The sequence below is a fragment of the Carassius gibelio genome, chromosome B10 (genome assembly GCF_023724105.1).
Source record: "Carassius gibelio isolate Cgi1373 ecotype wild population from Czech Republic chromosome B10, carGib1.2-hapl.c, whole genome shotgun sequence".
NCBI lineage: Eukaryota > Metazoa > Chordata > Actinopteri > Cypriniformes > Cyprinidae > Carassius > Carassius gibelio.
In genome coordinates, this window is record NC_068405.1 from 26,606,576 (window position 1) to 26,625,372 (window position 18,797).

The 18,797-nt window shown below is 32.9% G+C and overlaps 1 protein-coding gene across 3 annotated transcripts in view; it reads right to left on the bottom strand.

The window, feature by feature from the left end:
- Positions 1 to 3,585: 3,585 nt before the first annotated feature.
- Positions 3,586 to 18,797, bottom strand: part of LOC127965869 (myosin-IIIb) — a gene marked incomplete at its 5' end in the record, with an annotated part of 29,162 nt that continues 13,950 nt past the window's right edge. The window contains 13 exon segments of one of the 3 annotated variants that reach the window (XM_052566566.1): positions 3,586 to 3,791; positions 4,537 to 4,594; positions 8,646 to 8,981; positions 9,647 to 9,812; positions 10,909 to 10,998; positions 11,707 to 11,888; positions 12,780 to 12,910; positions 12,990 to 13,157; positions 14,715 to 14,806; positions 16,081 to 16,128; positions 16,348 to 16,395; positions 16,481 to 16,566; positions 17,610 to 17,729. In XM_052566566.1, the coding sequence (XP_052422526.1) occupies positions 3,784 to 3,791; positions 4,537 to 4,594; positions 8,646 to 8,981; positions 9,647 to 9,812; positions 10,909 to 10,998; positions 11,707 to 11,888; positions 12,780 to 12,910; positions 12,990 to 13,157; positions 14,715 to 14,806; positions 16,081 to 16,128; positions 16,348 to 16,395; positions 16,481 to 16,566; positions 17,610 to 17,729 (1,533 nt within the window). 3 annotated transcript variants of the gene reach the window in all.

Sequence of the window (18,797 nt, forward strand, 5' to 3'; positions counted from 1 at the left end):
TAGATCTTGTGTGTTCAAACAGCAGAGAGGTTTTTCATGCTCTGCTTCAGCTTCAGTAAGTTCTGCACGAGTCGCTCGATTCTGGGCGTCGCGCAGTATCTCTTTTCGTTGGCGTGGAGTCTGAAAGCAGAAACACAACAACCATAAACACAATCATCCTTCAGAAACCCATCATTCAATAACTCATATCATCAATAACTCACACGAGCGCATTGATGGTACAGACGCCGTGGGTCGTCTGTACATCATATTTAGTCACTTTCATCAGAAGATCAAGTGGAAACTTCTTCGTGGCTATAACGCAACAATTGGGTGTGACACCTGAAAAAACAAAAAACAAAAACACCACTTCTGATAAACATGCACACCAGAAATACAACTAAGGGACCAATTCTCATTATTAACTAGCATGCAAACTGTGCATATTGGCTGTTATTTAGTACTTATATATATATGAGGAATTAATATGTGCTTTATTAGTGGTGGGCCGTTATCTGCGTTAACGTGAGACTCTTATCGGGCGACAAAAAAATATCGCCATTAATCTATTCTCAAAGTTGGGTTGAGAGCTGGGTCTATGCTAAGCAAGCTATGATGACTTTCACCTTGATATTTTATATAACCGACTGACTGAGGTTCGCCTAAAAAGATGCTCAGGACAGTTGACGGCAGGGGCGTAGATTACGCAAGGGACATGCCCCCCCCACTTTTAATATCATGGAAATTCGTCCCCCGCACTTTTTCGGTCAAGTTTTTCTCATAGAGGTTTTCAAGAGCTGGTGTGAAAAAAAATATAGATTTAAACTCAAAGAGACGGGATAGTCTGCATATGATTTGATATTTAATTCGGCACCAGAATACAGCGAGATGAATATCACAGAGTGCAAACACTCCTGCAGTTTGTTTCATTCATACTCGAAGCCGGAGGGCGCTCTCGCGCAGAAAGTCATTTCAGGAAGATCCTAATATGGGCAAAAGCGTCCAGCTATCGCTGTATGAAAACAGTTTTTACACAGAAAAAAAGCCCAGAAACTTTTGCAAACACACAGACAATAAACATATAGAAACTATTCTGCATTATGTGATAAAAAAAAAAAAAAAAAAAAAAATTGTTTGTAGTATATAAACAAATCATTATTATTTGTTATTGTCCAGCAGTTATAGATTTCTAAGCCATTTAAAAGATAGAAATTTGAGAAAAATTTAAGTTGCCTATAGTATCCACTACCAGTCAAAAGTTTTTGAACAGTAAGCTTGTTAATATTTTTAAAATAAGTCTCTTCTGGTCACCAGGCCTGCATTTATTTGATCCAAAGTAAAGCAAAACAGAAATATTGTGAAATATTTTTACTAACCTATTTAAATTAACTGTTTTCTATTTGGATATATTTCAAAATGTAATTTATTGAGATTTCAAAGCTGAATTTTTAGTATCATTACTCCAGTAACACTATCCTTCAGAAATAATTCTGATATTCTGATTTGCTTATGAAAAAAAAGAACAAAAGAAAAAAAAAAAAACACATTATGATAATGTTGAAACCAGTGGAGTAGATTTTTTTTTTCAGGTTTCTTTGATCAATAGAAAGTTCATAAGAACAGCATTTAATTTGAATGAAATATAAATAAATTATATTTTAAAATATATTAAAGTAGGGAAAATTTTAAATATAAAAAATATTTCACAATATTACTGTTTTTGTTTATATATATATAATTTCTGTCCCCCTCACTTCTGAAAAGATGGCTACGCCCCTGGTTGACGGACCACTGCTGCACATCGTCACGAAAGCTTAAGCCTTACCGCTTGTCGATTTAAACATTAAAGGATCCAAAAACAAGACGCGGAAAAGCTGAACAGAGAAGCTGGTTACTCGCGCGCTGTGTTCGGTGCACACGAGAGAGATCGAGAGCCGCGTATCACGGAGAACGACACTGAACCAAGCTCTCTTCTGCGAAGTTCTCCTTGAAGTCCCTCCTACACCTGAACGAACAAATACAAATCGCAGTTTGAACAAACAAAAATATGTGAAGAAACCCAAATTTAGTACTCACGGTGTTCTGGTGTTCAGGGCTCGCGCAGAGAAAGACGTCTCAAAACACTTGAACATCGAATCTGCTTATTTTTGCTCTTGTGCCGACAAATACATACAAAATGTCAAAATATCCATCATGGAAATTATGCTCGGAAAAAACTGTCAGTTATTTCTTAAGTGAAAGTAAACAGTAGAGGAAAAAAATTGAGGCGTTCGTCGTCTCTTAAAGTGACCGCGCCTAATTTAGCTACTGGCTGCTGTAATGTTAATCCAAGAAAATGAAAATCACTCACTGCTCTTGACTGAATAACTTAGTAGTTTTAACCAAAAATTATTCAGGCACCAGATATAATTTTATATATATATATATATATATATATATATATAGCAAAACTGTAATAATGTGAGAAATGTTGAAGGTGTCTGAATAAATGTAGGTTTGATTGTATATTTCATTTTTACATTGAAGACTATCCAGTGCTATTTTACATTTATTTATTTGGTTTCTGTACATTGACACCTACAAACTTGAAAAAAACTTAAACATTGGTGTGAAACAGGCGTAAGGTTCTTTGCACCTTGTGCAATGTGGAATTAGTTTACAGCTTTTTCAAGCAGTTGATCAAGCAGGAGATGAGCCCTTTTCTAATGCCCCACCTAGCTTGATAAACCCCTTCTCAAAGACTTACTGTTTGTCAATTTTATTTGGATAACACACATTCTGAATGCCTTCGGCAGAATTCGAATGAGCCATTTTAATCTAGATTAATTTCAAGATCACAGTGAGATTAATCTAGATTAAAAAAATTAATTTATGCCCCCCACTAATATATATATATATATATATATATATATATATATATATATATATATATATATATATATATATATATATATATATATATATATATATATATATACATACATACATACATACATACATACATACATACATACATACATACATACATACATACACACACACACACATATATATATATATTAGTAACATTTGACCAAGAGATTAATTCTTGTAGTGTAAAATAAATAAATACATTAAATAAATCTAAATCCTGATTAATTCCCATAGTTTAAGTAACAGTAAAAATATTATATGTACCATACTGTATATGTAAATAATATAAAATAAATGTAGAATATTTATAATAGATTCGATGCACTCAAAATTATACAATGTGAATATGTATATGTGTATATACACACAATAAATCAATCATGATTGTGATTCCAGTGGTTATTATCTGCAGTAATGGTCATTATTACCGTGAACGGCGCTGAAGGTAACGGAGAGTAAAATCCCGAACACTATGAGCTCCATCTGAAGATCAGTGAGAGGCTGTGAATCCTGTGAGATCTGAGAGTCACATACACTCTTATATGAGCTGTTAAAACTCCTCCTATCAGAGTCACACATGATCATCTGCCTCAGCGACACACAAACACACACACACACACACACACACACACACGTTCAGCGTTCATTCATTCATTCATTCATTCATGTATTTAAACTCCGAGAGAGCTGCAGTGTATCAAATCAAACCCTTTAATCATTCAATCACCTAAAACATCATTTACATTAAATAAGAAATACAGAACATCACAGGCAACAATAAAAATGAAGTTAAAAAGTCAAACTAAAATGTCACTTCCATACACCTAAAAAAATGAATAAAATCACAAATAGCAGCATCAAAAACATCCGTAGCTTCAATCTGTCGCAGTGTTACGCATCTGAAACAGACAAAAATACAATAAATAATACAATTACTTCCTTAAAAAAAAAAAAAAACGACTACAGGATCAATTCATTCCAAATTGTAAAATCAGTCACCATTCTTTCTTATTATATTCATTATTCTTTTTTATGATGAGACCCAGGGCTGTGAAACTCTAGAATATGAGAAAAACGAATTCTAGAATGATCATAACGGTAGTTGATTTGATATCTGGGACCCTGGAGCACAAAAGCAGTATCACAGAAATATTTTGTAGCATTTCCAACAATACATTGTATGGGTCAAAATTATAAATTTTTCTTTCACGCCAAAAATCATTAGGATATTAAGTAAAGATCATGTTCCATGCATATATCAAACTGTAAATATATCAAAACTTAATTTTTGATCAGTAATATGCATTTCTAAGAATTCATTTGAACAACTTTAAAGATGTTTTTCTCAATATTTAGATTTTTTTGCACCCTCAGATTCCAGATTTCCAAATAGTTGCATCTCAACCAAACTTGGTCCTCCTAACAAACCATGCATCAAATGGAAAGATTATTTTTTGTATAATGTATAAAACCCAATTTCTAAAAATGGATCCTTACGACTTCATGGTTTTGTGGTTCAGGGTCACATATTCCAAATTATATGATAATTTTGTGAAATTTATCAGCATATAATGAAGTCAAAATGAGCTTTTTTTTGCGGATATGAAGTTGAATACTGTGCTCGAGACAGAAGATAGACCTCACCTGTCCTCTTCCACGAGCTCAAGGCTTTGCCGGAGGACACTTGGATCTGATCTGGGCTCTGCTGGAAGTGCAGAAAAAAAAAACAAGGGATTTGAAACAACATGAAACATTGGGGAAAATTCCAGATTAGTGAACAGTTTCAGTTCACTTCAGTGTGCTTTTGTCTGAACAAGAACAAACACATGAAAACGTCTGCTCGCATGGACTCGGTGGCATTTGGCCTGGAGCGCAGAGATGAGCCTTTTCTGGCATCTTTACTGACAGGAAAACCGTTAATTACACAAAAGCACTGAAATATTGTGCGATTGTGCTCGAAAAACCGCAGCTTTACTATCAGGAGCAAAACAGAAACTTAGGGTGCACTCGTTCTCACGACAACAGTGTTTTTCATAAAGCTTCTGCATAACATTGTTGTTACTATAAATATATAGCATTTATTTCTTTTAATGTTTTTTTTTTTTTTTTAATAAATAATACTTTTCTATGCATTATATACAGTGCCTATTCAAACCCCTTTTTTGTGTCGCAGCCTTATGTTAAACTGCTATAATTTACCTTTTTTCCACATTAATCTACACCACACACCATAATGGCTAAGCAAAAACAGAACTGTCACATCTTTGTAAAAACAACAACAAAAAGCTGAAATGAGTATATTGCATAAGTATTTAAACCCTTAACACAGCACTTCTCTGAAGCACATTTACAGCCTCGAGTCTTTTTGGGTATGATGTGACAAGCTTTGTTCATCTGGACTGGGTTTTCATAAATGCTATTTCTATATTGTTGCAAATTAGCTGAAAAGGGAAATGTCTATAAATAATTACAATTAATGATGATTAATTACAATTAATTATTTTAGCTACCAGTAGTAAATGTAGCAGAATTAAACTGCCATCAACTAATCTGTTCGTCTAGTGAACATGTAGCGTAATTTCATTTCATATAAACTCTAAGAAAGGATATTTTCGTGGCCACAGAAAACAACTCTTACAGTAGCCTAAAAATGCATTAGAGCATGTAGAAGGGATCAAAATCGTAAAGGGACATCACTTTGCAAGGCCGAATCAGAAACTAATGTAATTTTTGCACAAGAGTTATTAACTAAACACCAACACAAACTAGTCTAACACACAAACAAACATGGGAAAGGGCAAATGAGGCTTGATGGATGAAACCACAGCTTACACTAAACCTCTGTTTCAGTTAGGGTTAGGTGTTGCATGCATCAGTCCAAAAGAAGTTAAATAAAAAGCGCCCATCTAAAATATAAAAAAATGCTTTGTGCATGTGCCACACAGAAATCCAAAACAATGGTCAGTGACTAGAAGTACAACATTTTTAATGGATGGCCATTTTTATTTAACGTCTTTTGGACTGATGCATGCAGCACCCGCCGAATGGCATGAAACAGCTTCAAGACCAAAGACGATTTTTTTTAAAGAAAGTCAGTCCTACTCCAGTCCCTTCCACATTCTTTGGTTTTCCACCATCTTCTGCATGTCTGAACCCTTTCCAACATTGTCTGTATAATTTTGAGATCCATAATTTCACACTGAGCACAACTTAGGGACCCATACAGAGCTTTACAAAAGGTGGAAACATTTACTGATGCTCAAAAAGGCAACCCAATGCATTAAGAGTCAGGGGATGGAAACTTTAAGAGCATGATAAATCCTAAAATACATGTCATTAAAATCACCAACGAGCTCCAGAAAGCTGGGGTGATGCTCTGACGACCTACAGTCCGCAAGAGTCTTTGACACAGAGTTACAGAGGCTACAGCAAGATGCTAACCTCAGACATGCACCAAAAATAGAGATAGAAAAATAGACATTTTTTAAATGGACAGAGGAGACAAAGATGAACCTTTACCAAAGTGTTGGGAAATCAAAAGTGTGGGAAAAAAGGAGACTGCAAATGATCCCAAGCATATGAGCTCATCTGTAAAGCAGGGAGGAGGTGGTGTTATGGCATGAGCATGCATGACTGTCTCTGGAACAGTCCTCTCAACTTTAATTAATGACAGCAGCAGAATTATTCTGGAAGGGTACAAAACCATCTGAATACCAGTATTAAAGAAAATACCACCAGACTCATCAGAAAGTGTTTCATAATGCATCAGGACATTGACCCAAAACACCCTGCCAGTTCAGTCAAGATGTTTATCAGGGCAAAGAAATGTAAAGTCTTAGATCGACCGTCTCTAATGATGTGCACAACAGTTGAAGGAAATGTGCCAAGCACGCAGTGTCAAGGCTTTTGAAACGATCCAACATCCATCTGCACTTTCACACGTTGATCTGAAACCACCTTCACAGTGATTCAGACAAGTGTTGATGAATTATAACCTATGTGGTGTCAGGCTGGCGTCCATAGTCTGCATTATCACACTTCAGGCGTTCAGAGTTCGAAGCCCGACTCGTGGTGGTTAAAGATCATCTTATAGATTATTTTATTATTATAAATACCTGTTATTATATTAAAGAAGTCGATGGAATTCTGAACCAATGTTAGAATATCTTTGGAAACGTCAAACAAATAAATTATTGTCTTAATTTATATATCTGAGTACATCTGCATTACCCCTAGCATGTATTGGTTATATACTCCTGTAGCCTATATGTGACCCTGGAGCTCAAAACAACTCAAATATATTAAGTTAAATGAGACTTGTTATAGCACTTGCATATCATTGCTTTTTTGTTGATTTTGATTGCTTCAATTGTCCTCATTTGTTAGTCGATTTGGATAAAAGCATCTGCTAAATGACTAAATCATTGCCAAAATGCCAAAAATCATTAGGATATTAAGTAAAGATCATGTTCCATGAAGATCTTTTGTAAATTTCCTACTGTAAATATATCAAAAGTAATTTTTAATAAGTAATATGCATTGCTAAAAACTTCATTTGGACAACTTAAGTAAATAAAAAAAGGCTTCAGAGAGATCTCCCCCTGGTGGTGAACTGTTAAAATTTCAGAACAGTTATAATGTAACGAAGCCTCCATTACTGAAATCATGTGATTATAACAGAATGGAAACACCCACCAAACCAATGATTGAAACAAAAGATTCATAAAGGATTCATAGCTTCATGAAGCAGTGTTTTGAGAGCACACATCAATATCTGTTGCTTTCTTCGTACGTGAGATTTTTGTCGAGATCTCTCGAGAGGTGCTTAGCACTCTTTTGTTTTTTTGTCCTTTTTCACCATCAAATATTTTTGTAATCAAATTAACTTTTGAAAGCTTAAAAGCCCAAGGTTCATCCGGTGAAAACCATTTTGTAATCAGACATAGCATTACAATGGAAATGGTGCTTTAAAATATTTTGGCGGTCTCCTAATCCCATAGCAGGCGGACTCAAGTGTCATATTACAAAATGCATTACAGTCATTTACAATCAAAACTTGAAATAATCTTCACATACAACATATCATTAGAAAGGTCTGAGTGACAGGATTCCATATTATGTGATAAAAGTAATACTGACACAAAAATCTAGACATTTATGAAAGACAAATGCATTAAAATAATGGAATAGTTTTGGCGGCCCCCAGTGGCTGTTTGTGGTATAACACTATAAATAAACCCACACAGGAACCTAAATTTTTTCATATCAACTTCAAATTTGGAAAATACCTTATTTAGACATAAGGCTTTTTTAAAAAAAATAGAAATGTTATAGTAAAACCTGTTATATAAAATACATAAAAAATGTACAATACATTTTCTTTACAGTAAATTTAAACTTTTTGATATTTTATCTATAATTTCTTTTGGAAATAATTCCACTTCTGTAATAATCTGCTGACAGACTTTCTTTAAAAAGAGACCAACCTTTCCCCTGTATTCCAAAGTGTTCATTAATTATATCCATTTAAGTTTGAATAGTGCACTTTAAATGAAATTGTTGGGAGACAGTTAAGGAGTTAAAATATAAAAATGCATGTGTTTGCATGGCTGGATTTATAACACCCAGTGTGTCCCATCAGGTAATGAAAAGTTGATCACACTTGTGTTCTTCATCCTCACTTGAACACTTGGATCAAATACAGGAAATGCATCATATAAGTAGTCAAGTGCAAAGGTTGTAAGTGTTTGTACCTGATGGATCTGCTGGATTTCTCTCATGGCCAGTCGTATGGAGGGGTAGAGTCGGGGGAACGGTCTGCTCTCTCCGGTCGGATCGTCCTCCTTGTGCTCCATCGGAGCGGCTTCGATGCGTCTGCGGCGGTCAGAGATGCGCTTGAGCACCGGTGGTTTATGGGACTCGGGGTTTGAGCTTCCTCCCGGCGGCAGGAAGAGCCTCTGCATCTGTAAGTGCACTTTGTGTGAACCCATGTCCTGATCCTCATCGGGACGCACCGCTGCCTCCGAAGATGATGATGAAGATAAAGTAAACGCTTTGAGCTCCTCATAGTCGGGCTCCTGATCACACATCTGCACACACACACACCAGCGTTACTCTCTCTTGACACTGAACAAGTTACAGTTACTGAGAAAGATGTGTAATTAAATTACAGTAACATGATTACAAAATGGGTTACATTTGAATGTTTTCACACACAGAGATTCGACTGATTTCGTTCATAAATTGCATTGACTGCTTTAAAATACGAGACCGCCATGTTTCAGTAGACACATGCTTTGTAGATAACTGCTTTATAGTTTTTTTTTTTTCCCAAGGCATTGTTGGATGCCATTTTTTTCCGTCATAGCTATGCAAAGACTTGATTTCAAAAACTGTATCATAGCTATTAAACTTTTTCTTGTAATGATATTAAATCTGTATTTAAGCTCAGAGCGATCTCAAAGTTAAACGAAGTGCTTAAGTCTTAAGGTGGCCGTGCTTTAAAATTAAATGATTATAATTTTAATTCAAGTAATTAAGTATTTTGAAAGTGCTATTGTCTGGTTTAAATGTTTCAGGATTATTAACATCTGAAAACATCCATTAGAAATAGAGAAAAGTACTCAAATGTAATCAGTTACATTGCTTTAATAAAGTGATTGAAATAGTTACACTACTTGTTAGACTTACAACAGGGTAACTGGTAATCTGTAGCCTGTTATATTTCCAAAGTGACTGAGTTCAGGACACTCACCTGACCGCAGGGCAAGGTCAGCAGCTCCATGAAGGGCTTGATGCCCACCGTAGTGTGATACTGGACCAGATCTGGGAGAGAGGAATGAGCTCGATCCTCTCCCAGAATCACATACTTCCCATTGCTCTGCATCTCCACCATATAGTGACGACAGCGATCAGCTCCCCTGATACACACCATACATCATAAACATACCATAAACACAACCAAGTGATGAAGAAATATATATATATGAATAAACTATTATTATTATTTAAAAAAAACACCAAAAATACTAATGATTCAGTGTGTTCGTTTTTGCATATTATTATTATTATTAATATTTTTGTTAATGACTCTTAGTAAAATTATTATAATAATTATTATTTGTAACAAGTGTAAACTATTTAAATGATTCATATGTATTTATTAGTATTACTACAAGAAAGATTCTTACATTATATTATCATTACATAATTGCATTCATTTTTATATGAAAAAAATAATAATAATACATAATTGAATATTAACTTTGATGAAAGGTTTTGACCACTTCAACTGTTGACTACTAATATATACACATATACATACATAAATACATGATATAAAAAGTAATTACTATTCATACTATTATTATTACTGCTACTAATTTATATAATTAGCATTTTTACTAGTTACAATTAATATTATTATTGTTATTATTAATAGTATTAACTAGTAAAAATGCTAATTATATAAATTAGTAGCAGTAATAATACTACTACTACTAATAATAATAACTAGCTAAAACTAATTATATACCTTAGTAGTAGTAGTAGCAGTAGTAGTAGTAGTATTAATAATAATAATAGTAACTAGTAAAAATGGTAGTTATATAAATAAGTAGTAGTAATAATTATAGTAGCTAGTAAAAATGATATATATAAAAAGTAGAAATAATAATAATAATAATAATAACAACTAGCTAAAATTTTAATTATATAAATTAGTAGTAGTAGGAATAATAATTATTATTATAATAATAACTAGCTAAAATTCTAATTATATAAATTAGTAGTAGTAATGATAAAAATATCTTAAGTTAAACACTTCTCTTCTCATGATAAGGAGTTTCTCTTGCATCACTGGTTAGCTGAGATGCATATAAACAGGTTTTAATACGCTGATTTCTACTCATGTACTATAAATATACTACTTCAATTTCAATTCAATCTATTTAAACTTGAAACATGCAGCACGTGTTATACTACAGCTGGTATTTTTGATTTGGACACAGCACGCACCTGAAGGTCAGCGTGTAACCCTCTCGACTCTGACCCACACGCACCAGGAAACAGCCGAGAGGTTTGTCGATCAGCAGATCTTCTGCTTGTCTGAGAAAGCAAGGTTACAGTCAGCACATCTTCAATACTGTGTATTCAGACGATCAGGGATTAAAGTGTTCGGATGTCCGTCAGTTCATAAAGACAGTAACTTGAATGATTCATCCGTTCGAACGAATCAGCTGAATGAATGATTCAGTGAGAAAATCCGTGACTTGCCGCCATCTGCTGGCAGATTTAGTGTATAATTTCAGTTATTTAAATCCTTTAATATTTCTATATTCAAAAATGTATATTCAAAACATTAATTTCCTCATGCATTTAACTGCAAAGCCGCTTTTGTGTACTACCAATTTCATTAGGATTTGTAACTTATTCTACTTCTCATTATATGGTTTTAAACAGAGATTTTAAAAAGCTTATAAACCTACATTTTTGAATTTGACCAATGAAAATGATGCGATTATGAATGTAAAAGAAAATACTGTGAGTCACTTTAAGGAGTTAAATGTCAACTCGTATTAGGAAGGCTAATTTTTTATTATTGATCAGAAGATGCTTCTAAATCTTTTTATTTGGAGGACAATCGCTCCTGCATTAAATGATATGCTAAAATCGGCCAGCAGGTGGCGCCAAGTCACTGATTTGAGTCATTCATTCAATTGATTCATTCGAGCATCTGAATCATTCAGGCTTTATGAACTGAAGGAATCTTTAATCCCTGGATGTTGATATGAGTTTGTGTGTGATGAAGCGCACCTGCGTGAGATCATGCCGTGGAACCAGCTGGGGAAACCTCCGTCTCTGGTCAGCTTTCGCACCTGCGTCTCTTTGAACCAGCGGATGGTGTTGGTCTTCTTCAGGTGTTTCTCTTTCATTCGCTCTTCATCGATCGGCTGAAGCATCAGAGAAGCATTCAGCTCGTTATCAAACGGAGTCGCCTGGCCACAAAATAAAATTAAAACCAGTTAAAAAGTCAGGGTTATCACTGTTAACTAAAACCATAAAACAATGAAACAAACGTTAACTCATTTAAAATGCATAAAACTATTTAATTTCATGCAGTTAATAAGGCAACATTTTAGTTTAGTTTAATATAAAGGATTAAAACAACTGAAATTAAATGAATAAAAAATATACACATTAAAAAAAAAAAAAAAAACATATTTACTAAAATAATGAAAACGTTAAAATTAATATGGAAAATCTAATAATGAAAATTGATAAAATAAAACAAAAATAATAATTAAACCAATATAGTATCATGTATTATAATAATAAAAAAAAAATATTCTTTGTATAAAAGTATTTATTTATATGTATTTATTATTAGTTTGAATATTTATAATAAACTACCAATAAACACTAAACTTATAAAACATTTTGTATGAATTAAATATGCAAACAATACAATTTATTTCAATATGTTATCATCATCATTATATTTTCAATTTATTGTTTATATTAACGTAATAATTTATTATGAATAATATAAATGTGACTATTTACTATTACTACTAATATTAAAACATTATTAATAATAATGTACACAATTGCAATATAATAATAATAATAATAATAATAATAATTAGTAGTATTTTTATTTGCATGAATGCACTAATTATTGAAACAAATTTGATGTCTTTCTATGCATAACACTGTTTTATATGAATTAATGAGTAAATGATGATGATGATTATTAGGAGGCATGAAACATGTTTTTAGCTCTAACACAGACTAGAAAAGTGACTTGTCACACAGATAATCTTTAAACTGCTAGGTTGAGGAGGTAATCTGCTAAACCCAGGTGAAGTATTTCACTGATGTCACACCTCAATCAGTTTGCTGCGGGGTCGTGGTACAGGAGCCAGATGCGGTGATTTCGGGACGATGCTCATCACCGAGCGCGGTCTGGGCTCCGGCTTCTTCTTCCTCGGCAGAGGCACCGGTGGAGACGCAGGTCCTGTACACACACACACACACACAGGGCTTTAACACACACCACTGCCATCAGCACTGTGAACACAGAGCACAGTTCTTACGCAGGTTCTCCTGCTCCAGCTCCAGACGCCTCTTCCTCTCGTCCTCCAGCTGCTGTCTCCTCCGCTCCTCTTCCTCTCGCTCCTCTCTCTCCCGCTGAGCCTGACGCTGTCTCCGGATCTCCGCCAGCAGAGACAGAAACTTCCTCCGGCAGATCCGAGCGCGGTAATCTAACACGACAAGAGACGCAGTCAAGTATTGCACACACTCTAATGACACGAGACAAACTCCTCGAAAACAAGGATTACACTTAAGACTGAATACTTTTCATTCTGAGACCATGAATTATACAGAGAAAATACATGTGAAAAGATTTAGGAAAATTATGAATTGTTTACAAATGTTTAAAAAAAAAAAAAAAAAAAAAAAAAAAAAAAAACACTTTTGCTCACCAGGGCTGCATTTATTTGACCAAGAATACAGTAAAAACAGAAAAAAAAAAAATGAAATATTTTTACCATTTAATATAACTGTTCTCTAGGTGAATATATTGTGAGATGTAATTTATTTCTGTGATCAAATCTGAATTTCCAGCATCATTACCGTCACACAATTCTTCAGAAATCACACTAATATTCTGATTTGCTGCTCAAGAAACATTTCTGATCATCATCAATGTTGAAAACAGTTATGCATCTTTAAATTTTTTTTTAATTCAATTACATTTACAATTACATTTCTTCTATTCCTCAAGGGCGCATTGAATTGATCAAAAGTGACATTTATAATGTTACAGAAGATTTCTATTTTAAAGAAATGCTGTTATTTTGAACGTTATATTCCTTAAAAAAAAAATTGTATCATGGTTTCCACCAAAATAGGAAGCAGTGCAACCTGAAAATTCAGCCTTGAACACGGAAAAATAAATTACATTTTAAAATATATTACAATAGAAAACCATTCTTTTAAATTTGTGTATTTACAGATACTTAAATATTCTATTATTTATTTAATAAATGTATTTAATATTTTAAAAATGTATTATGCATTACATAAAACTTATAATAGCTTTAAATATACATTAAAATACAAATAATAAAGAGATTCATGCATAAAAAATAACTTTCATATAAATCTAAATATATGTAATATTTCTACATATTACACACACTTGTAAAATAAATTCTAAAATGGTTAATGAATATTATATTATAATTATTGTTACTACTACAATCACATTTTAATAACATTTATATTTACTCTTATGCATTAGCTTTTTTTAATTTTGTTAAACAAATTTTTGTAATAAATATTTTTTTTTAAACTGTAAAAATATTCCACAATATTACTGTTTTTACATTGCTTCTGCATAAACAAATGCATAATTAAATATTAAATAAATATGCGAGGCTTATATAAATAGCGTATAACCTCCCAAATTTACATTTGAACACAAATTCAGTACTCGATTAGTCTTGATTACCAACAATAATGTGAACTTATGAATCATAAAGAGTCATAATGATCTTTGATGAAACAAACCTTGAGGAAAAATATACAATTTATAATGTCCTTCCATTCATTCTGTGCCATTATTTACATCAAGTAAGCCACATATCCAGGAAAGTTCATGTCTAAGCTTGCTCTAATGAGTGTTTTTATGAGAGGGGTTTCAGGCTGCTATAAAACAGTCAAACTTTGAGCCAAGAGCTATCATGTGCAGTCAATAGTGTGTATTTAATATCCTCTCATCGAGGCATAAACAAAAGAGTTTAATAGCTCCTTACTCTTCTGAATGACAAGCGCCGCTCGACCCAGTCTCTCCAGCAGACGAGCCAACTCTTCCTGATGCCAATACTTAAAAAACAACCGGGACGACCTGAAAGAGCAGCACAAGAGGACTGCTGGGACTTGCTCGATTCGTCAATACTATAAGAGCCATTGAAGTATCTTATGTATCCGTTCATAGTCATTTATCACCAAATGTTCAAGCCAAGTTAAAAAAAATTAATGAAAGCCTGTTAGATCCTGTGACAACAAAACAAATCTGAACACCATGACAGGTCTTACAAAAGCTAGGTTTGAAGATTGTACGGATATGAATGTAGCATTATGGATTTATAACGTCAGGAGGGTAAGTAGATATGATGATGGATTTTTAATTTGCCCTTTCAGAAGATAAATACTGCCTTTCATTTCAAGCTCATTGTTATTGTAGATGTGCATTTAATACATGACCATATATTCCAATTATTTAATAAATGTATCAAATATAAAAAAAATAAATAATGTATTATGCAAAACATATATATTTAATAAATAAAAAAAATAAATTTACATAATGTAAAAAAACATTAGAATTGAAATGATATATGTATTATTATTAATCTCACACACATAAATGTTTTAAATAATTTCATAAATTATATAATATTTATTATATTGTGTTAAATTATATTGTTAATGCATGTAATATTTTTATTTGAATTTTGTGAAATTAAACATTTTAATTTTTAATTATTTGAAATAAATATTTTTAAAACTGTTAAATGTTATATAACATATTAGACAAACTAATTACTGTTTTAAATAATTTCATAAATTATATAATATTTATTATATTGTGTTAAATTATATTGTTAATACATGTAATATTTTTATTTGAATTTTGTGAAATTAAACATTTTAATTTTTAATTATTTTAAATAAATATTTTTAAAACTGTTAAATATTATACATTAACATATTAGACAAACTAATTACTGATTTTTTAAACAAATACAAACACTGTTTTTACATATTTACTATATATCAATAAATTATTAAATAGTTAATTTATATATATATATATATATATATATATATATATATATATATATATATATATATATATATATATATATATATATATATATATATATATATATATATATCATAATATATGATTATTTATTACAGTTTGATTAATTTTAGATTTAATTTATCCTGACAGGACTTACATATCATAATAAATATGTGAGTAGTTCGGGTTTGTTTTCAAATCATTACAACATCATATGAACAATCATAACAGTAATGCATGCCTCAAATACCACTTATAATGCATATCATTTACTTCATGACTTAAACGGGTCTCAACACGCTCAAACTTACCCGCACTTCCAACCCGAGAGCTCAGTGCTGTTCAGGATCGACATGCAACTGAAAACAACAACAACAATGCATTTTTAATGAAACCAATTAATAGGGATCTTATTGATATTTTATATTTAGACATGTCAAAGGTGCTATTATTATATTCAATAATAGTGCATTATTTTACATAAAAGTACAAAGTTAACCATCTAGGTGGGGACTTTTCTCTTGCATTTCTTGGTGCACATGACTCTAACACAACTCTGATGTACGTGTAGTTCAAACCTGCTTTTGTCCAGCGGTAGATCTGGCTTCAGCAGAAGTATGTTGTACCTACAGGACAGAAATAAGAGTCAGGCCGCTGGGAATCTGATGTAATGAACTCAGAAAATGCCTGTTTTCCTGCTTGCACACCAACCTCTCGGCAAACTCCTTGAACGACGGACGCCATGAGAAACCGTCCCGCCGGATTCGGATGGTTTCCATCAGGCCGTTGTATCTCAGCTACAGAGGATGAAAACAGAGCATCAGAACACATGAATACTATTAACAGGTCACTATTAAAGGGAGATTACACAGAAATTAAACCGTTCTGACGGTATTTATTCACTCTCATACTGTACAAACATCTTCTATGAAACACGGAGAAAATAAAGTGGATGATTTTTACTGCCAAGCTTCAGAAATAGCCAACAATACTATTGCATCAAAAATAGCAAATGTATCATAAAAGCAGTTTATCCAACTTTTGAGCTATATCATAAAAAAAAGAAACATCTGAAGAGTTGTTGATTTTTTTTAAGGAAAACTATTCATTTCAATTTTAAACTCTTGCATTGTCAAAGTTAACATTTTAAACAAGAACACACACACACACACACACACACACACACACACAATTTAAACCATTTTTTCCATTTATTACCCTTCAGAAGCTGCAGAAGATAGTTAAATTTACATTATATTTAAATATAAAATGCATGTACTTGTGTGATATTCCATATAATATGCTACACAATATAAATGATCATTAGATGCTGCACTTCCGCATATGTCCAGCAGGTGTCAGTGTTGCACAGTCTTGTAGGTTTGAACAGAACTGCTAATGTCCTGAATGAAACTCTACATTCCATGGCTGTACATCATCTGACCATGTGACTTCATAACTGTTTGTGTGTAAACATACATGCACAGACAGAGACATTAAGGTCATTTGAGCAGGATGGACCGGTATTCAAGAGAACAGATGTTTTTCGAGAACCGAGAACAAGTAGTTGAACAACTAGCTGCTCCAGCTAATCACTACATACAGAGTTTAGTACATATTGGCACTTTAAACACAAACCCAGCAGCTTCTGTATTATTAGAGGGATTTGGATCGAGCTCCATCAGAACAGCATTAAAAGGCTTCTAGGTTTAAGTAGAGCTCACAGAGCTCAGACTCCACCGGAGGGCAGGAAAATCTGAGAATGCATTTGGCTTCGCTGTGGAAACTAAAAGAGGCCCAAACAGGGCTGAACGCAGCAGATGCTGACTGTATAACCCACCTGATCCATCACCAGTTTACTGTCCATCTGATCGGGCTGCTTGCTTCGATTGGGTTTGATGCACCGAACAAAGTGTGGACCGGCCGCAAACATCTTCTCCATGAGGACAGCCAGAGAATGCTGCAGGGAAAACAACACACAGACATTTAGGCTGGTAAATAAACACAGACAGGGTCAAACACACAAGAGCGAACGTCAGTGCTTCATCATCATAACAATCAATGCAAAAGATCTTAAATGATCCAAGAAATAGACTTCACATTCGGAAAATATCATTTATCTTCATTATGAGGTGAAAGATAGGGAAACCTGTTTCCACCACAGAACAAACAAATACAGGTAATAATTCAATAAAAGGACATTTTCTCAGCTCTGGAAATTATAATCAGAATTGTGAGATATAAACCCAGAACTGCAATCTTTATCTCAGGATTCTGACTTCTATCCTCAGAATTGATGGTTTAGATTTTGCCATTCTGAGTTTGTCTCACGATTCTTAGCTTATATCTTGGAATTCTCCGTTTTCTCGCAACTTTTGAATCTGTCTCTTGGAATTTCTTGAGTTTATACTTTGCAATTTTACATTTATATCTTACTTATATTTCAATAACATCTCACAGTTTTGAGTTTATATCTCAGAATTATATCTAAATTATATCTAATTTATATTTTACTTATATCTTGGAATTCTATCTCAGAGTTAATGTCTTGGAATTCTGAGTTTAAATCTCGGAATTCTGAGTCATACCTTGGAATTCTACATTTATATCTCAATTATATCTTGCAATTTTGAGTTTATATCTCAGAATTGTACGTTTTTATCTTGGAATTCTAAATGTATATATTGTTGAATTCTATCTCAGTTTAAGTCTCGGCATTCTAAGTTCATACCTTGCAATTTTAAATTTCTAATCTTATTTTTATCTAATTTATATCTCGCAATTTTGAGTTTATATCTCAGAATTCTAAATTTATAACCGATCTAGATTTTATTTATATTTTGAAATTCTATCTCAGAGTCTATGTCTCTGAATTCTGAGTTTATACCTTGCGATTCTAAATTAATATGTTATTTATATCTAAATTATAACTCACAATTCTGAGTTTATATCTCGGATTTCTAAGTTTATATTTTGCAGTTTATAGAAAATAAATTCTTGTCATTTATCATGTACCAGAAACAAGCTT